The 5264-nt window shown below is 34.8% G+C and overlaps 1 protein-coding gene across 1 annotated transcript; it reads left to right on the top strand.

Moving 5' to 3' along the window:
• The first annotated feature begins 2678 nt into the window (after positions 1–2678).
• Positions 2679–5021, top strand: LOC103503031 (probable glucuronoxylan glucuronosyltransferase IRX7). The gene is made up of 4 exons (XM_008467179.3): positions 2679–3229; positions 3327–3688; positions 3776–4026; positions 4122–5021. Exons 1-4 carry the CDS (start codon positions 2929–2931, stop codon positions 4585–4587), a joined length of 1380 nt encoding a protein of 459 aa, XP_008465401.1. The 5' UTR covers positions 2679–2928; the 3' UTR covers positions 4588–5021.
• Positions 5022–5264: the final 243 nt, after the last annotated feature.

Raw genomic sequence — 5264 nt, 5'->3', positions numbered from 1 at the left:
AAAAACAACACCAACACCAACATATTCCTATTCACATTTCAACACAATTAAAGAATACAATACCAAGAAGAAAAAAAAAAGACTCGTGTTTAGCCAATCCAATACTTGTGTTTATTTCAAGGAATGTTACCGTATATGTTTGGAATAACTTTCATACAAAATATATGTATTTTTTTTTCTTTTGCAAAGGAAAGTCAATTAACCAATTGAAAAAATATTCACTTAAACTAGTTGAGAGTAATAAAATGTCAGAAGCTTGAAAAGAAAATTTCAAACTTGTTGGGTTGAAAAATTATTTTTAAATTATGTGATTAGAACGATACAAATTCTAATAACAACATTTTGAATTTAAAATTTTAAAATACAAAGTTTTATTTTATACATTTGTGTGTGAGGTATATCATGTAATAAACTCCATCCATTATTTTCAAAAGAAAATATATGTATTATATATTATAGGAAATTACTTTAAATTAAAAAAACTATTAAAAATATAATAAAATATCATGACATATCTATATATGGATAACTATCTAAGCGTCATGTTGTTGTCTATCTTACTATATACTGTTAAATATAAGTTGTGATATTTTGTTATATTCATACATGTTTATATTCAACACAACAAATGATCATAAATTACTTAATAATTAGTCTATAATCAATTTAACATGTGGTTAACTAACTACATTTAGATTTTTGGTTTATAAACATAGTATTAAACACATCTAAATAGATAAGCTCATAAAAACCTTTTGTTATAACATTAAAATAAATGTGTTGACGTGTAAAAGTGAAAACTTACAATCATTAGAAGCATATCTATATATATATATTGGGGGAGTGGGGGTGTTGGTGTTAAGAAGGAATCTCAAAAGTGGTTTTTGAAAAAAGCCATTGAAATTGATTTTAGTAGATCACAAAAACGTTGCATATTTGATTGGCAATCATATATAGCTATTAATTTCCCATTACATTCAATTCACTAAGACATATTATGAAATTAAATTCATAATAAAATAATCAAGATTTGATTAAGCTTAAACAAGATCTTGAGTTTACTATAATTATAACAATTCCCATGTCTCCCGTACCCAATTAATATTCACATGGAACCCTAATTTCAAATCAAACACAATCATTTATTTATTTATTTAAATTATATTAAAAGTAAATTTGCAATAGTGCCCCTGGTTTCTTGTAAATATATCAAAACCACCCTTATGCATTGTGTTGACATTTTTTAGACCTTCGGATGAGAAGTGGGACTATGCACGATATGTTAATATTATATCTTAGGTTTTGATTTTAGTTTGAAATTGTAGATTTCTAGTTTGAAACATTAGTGTATATGAAAAGTTGAGACTACACCTTGTTGATATCAAGAAATGGATGGATCGTAAAATTTGATTTACGGATGAGATATTATCTGTCCAAGTGTCTACCTACAAGACCAAATATGGTAAGCACATATGTGGTGTTTTAGTCAACGCTCCAACACTCAAGTCACTCTTATATTTATGAGTAAGTAGACATTAGAGAAAATAGTATAGTATGCAAACTTACGCATACATTCGATAAATGCATGTTTATATAGTAAGTTGATTCTTAACTGATGTTTGGGTTCATAATTACTGTTCTTGAATTTCTAAAATTGTTGAGTTGAAAGTCAATGAGTAGTTATACAATCATTATAACAGACTCATGAATGTTTTCGACGTTCCCTTTAACACCTAATTTGTTCAGAATTTGCACAATTTCATATTTAATAGACAAGATCAAGAGGTCTTCTTCAATGAGTCCTCTAAGCTATCCTTGGTACTCCTTTAAGAGTACACTCCCTTGTGGGTCCTCCTCTTCTCGTGAGTTGTTTTAATACCATATTGAACTTCTTTTGAGACTAGACTCTTCCTTAGTTTGTTACAGTGTGGTTTTAAGTCCACTGTCCATGTGTACTCTTTGTGGTTGAGTGTTTATTTGCTCAACTCTAATCACCGAGAGTTAAGTACAATATTTACCTTGATTTGTTTAATATGGTATTAGAAGTTCTCTCTCCCTAACTTACATTGAAGGTACTCGTCCTGCTTCAATGTCAAACCCTAATCCTTTCAAGTCAACCTATCGATTCATCATCTTCTTTTACAAATCAAACATCTAATAGGTCGATTATTGATATAGTTTGTATATATATAATAAAGAGTTTTTTTTATATATATAATTTTTTCATAAATAGTTATATGGAAATTTGCAAGTACAAAACAATGATTTTCTTTAACACCCAACCTTTTTCATGGGGGCAGAAGGTTTTATGAATTATAGTCCCTTTTCGAAAAAGTAAACAAAATTGTTAAATTCAAATTTAAACTAATTATTTTTTTGTTTCTTAAAAGTGACAAAGGAGCTGTCATGCTTCAACTCAACAAAGCTGTTTGTTTCTCGGTAAAAGAAGCCCATTTCTTTATATATAATTTTTTTTTTAAAAAAGAAAGACTTTATTGATTAAATGCATTTCTAAGATCTGTTAATTAAGAAAATAAGAACAGCCTTCCATTTTGACTAAAAAGTACACCTTCCTAGCAAACTTAGAATAAATTTCTTAAGGGTATTTTCGTCTCTACACTCCTCTAAATCTTCTAAAACAGTGGACCCCTTCTTCTTCGCCAATTTCTACTCTCTTCTCATTTCTGAACAATAACCTATCCCCCCATCATCGCCGTTTCTCTCAACTATTCCATTTCTTGATTTTAAATCCCTTTTTCTTTTTTCTTTCTTTTGACGTCTAAAAACGAAACCCCACCAAACCCATTCCTTCATCTTGTTCGAAACTCTGTTCCTTTGGTTCTACTCCATCGCAGACCAGAAACCGAAAGCTCTTCCCCAACTAAGATCGTTGGGTATTGATTTTCTGGTAGATAGATATTAAATGAGATGGTGGAATCTAAAGTATTCCCCAGACGGAAGGGGTTTTATGTTAGAATGAAGCTCTTTCCGCACAAAAATTGCAGAGCTCAAGAAAAAAGCTTTTTCATTAGATATTACAAATGGCTTCTCTGGGTTTCTCTTTCCCTTTATTTTTTTACTTCTTATTACATCAGTCATAACCATGAATCCCATGGGACCAGTGATCGAATGCCCAGAACCCACCTTTCAAATTCTAAATCTTTCCCTTCGCGAGCTTTAATCGAGTCTTCGAATACCACATTCCTCCGCCAAGTTCAACAAAATCAAGGTTATTCATTCTCTGTTTTGTTACTCCGTTTTTCCATATATATATATATTTTTTTTACTTTTTTGTATCTGATATGATTATTTTTTTGGTGATTTAGGTTTGTTGGAGGAGGTTAAGGTTTTCGTGTACGATTTGCCACCTCAATACAACGTCGAGTGGCTTTCAAATGAACGGTGTTCGAACCACTTGTTTGCTTCGGAGGTGGCCATTCATAGAGCTCTGTTGAATAGCGATTACAGAACATTTGATCCACTTGAAGCCGATTTCTTCTTCGTCCCTGTTTATGTTTCTTGCAACTTCAGCACTGTCAATGGCTTCCCGGCCATTGGCCATGCTCGTTCCCTCATTTCCTCCGCCGTTTCTCACATTTCCTCTCATTATTCTTTTTGGAATCGCACCAATGGCTCCGACCATGTTTTTGTTGCTTCTCATGATTTTGCCTCTTGCTTCCACACCATGGTAATCAGTTATACAACAGCATCTCAAGAAAATCATACTTATTTCCACATTTGTTTATTTTAATTTCTATTTTCTGTAATTTTTCAGGAGCATGTAGCAATAGCTGATGGAGTACCATCATTCTTGAAGAACTCGATTATATTACAAACATTTGGAGTGAAATACAAACACCCATGTCAAGATGTTGAACACGTCGTCATTCCGCCGTATATTTCGCCGGATTCTATACAGAACACTCTCGAAAGGTCGCCGGTAACTGGCCGGAGAGACATTTTCGCGTTCTTCAGAGGGAAAATGGAGGTGAACCCCAAAAATGTCAGCGGAAGATTTTACAGCAAGTAAATATTGTTGACCATTTTGTCTCTAATAATCACATTTCCCTAGGTAAATTTCTATTTATCTCATGTGTCCGGGTTTGTGGGTTGTTTTTTAGGAAGGTGCGGACAATGATCTGGCGAAAATTCAACGGTGACCGGAGATTTTACCTACAGAGGCACAGGTTTCCCGGTTACCAGTCAGAAATCGCACGGTCCGTTTTTTGTTTATGCCCACTGGGTTGGGCCCCATGGAGCCCTAGACTTGTTGAGTCCGTGGCATTGGGCTGCGTGCCGGTAATAATAGCCGATGGTATCCGTTTGCCGTTCCCGTCCGCCGTGAACTGGCCGGAGATATCATTAACCGTGGCGGAAAAGGATATCGGAAAATTAGGGACGATTCTAGACCACGTGGCAGCCTCGAACCTTACTACTATCCAAAAGAACTTGTGGGACCAGAGGAATGGACGGGCCCTGCTGTTTCACAATCAGGTAGAAGACGGCGACGCCACGTGGCAGGTCATTCGTGCCCTGTCGGAGAAGCTGGATAGGTCGTATAGGCGTTCGAGGGTTTCCAAGGAATGAGATTAGGCTACGTAAGCCGCTTCAAGGACCCACCTGCGCACTAAAGGGGAGGTGTCTGTGTTCCTACGTGGATGTTGGAATACAGCTGGAGTTTGCATGGAAACTGGGCGTTGAGTGAAGAATAGTTTTTATTTCAGTGGTGGGGATGGGGATGGGGATGGGGGTGGGCCCCGAATACAGCTGGTCAAGTATCCCATCCGGGATTATAATACTTACGACGTGGCGGAACATGATTGGATAGGATAATCAAGCAAATATAATAACAAAAGTGGATTCATGTGAATGAGAGATTCTCTTTTCGCCGGTGAAATAACTATAAAATTAATGAGAGAGAGAGAGAGAAAGAGCCCAATAGAACAAGTATGGCTGTCGATTTGTAAATTTTCGAATAATGCAAACAAATAAACAATTCCATATAGGATTTTCCTTTTTCATATTTAGATGGGATTTCTTTTTTATGTAAAAGAAGTGATGGGTGAGGAGGTGTGGTGGTAGATAGAAGATAGTGAGTATTATGTCAGAGAGAAAAAAAAAGTGGGATATTTAAGAAGAAAAAAAAAAAATAATAATAATAAAGGAAAAGGCAAAAACAAAAGTTTTTGACAGCCGGAGAGTGTCAGAGCTTTGAATTACACAATCGTGTTTTTGTCGGATTTTTAGTGGTCGTGGTCAGTTCG

Source organism: Cucumis melo, chromosome 11, assembly GCF_025177605.1.
Source record: "Cucumis melo cultivar AY chromosome 11, USDA_Cmelo_AY_1.0, whole genome shotgun sequence".
NCBI classification, from domain to species: domain Eukaryota; kingdom Viridiplantae; phylum Streptophyta; class Magnoliopsida; order Cucurbitales; family Cucurbitaceae; genus Cucumis; species Cucumis melo.
This window is presented reverse-complemented; position numbering and strand designations above follow the sequence as displayed.

Coding starts and splice junctions, on each gene's coding strand:
- LOC103503031 (XM_008467179.3), top strand. CDS start 2,929: ATGGTGGAATCTAAAGTATTCCCCAGACGGAAGGGGTTTTATGTTAGA. Junction 3,230..3,326: donor CCAAGTTCAACAAAATCAAG/GTTATTCATTCT, acceptor TTGGTGATTTAG/GTTTGTTGGAGGAGGTTAAG. Junction 3,689..3,775: donor CCTCTTGCTTCCACACCATG/GTAATCAGTTAT, acceptor GTAATTTTTCAG/GAGCATGTAGCAATAGCTGA.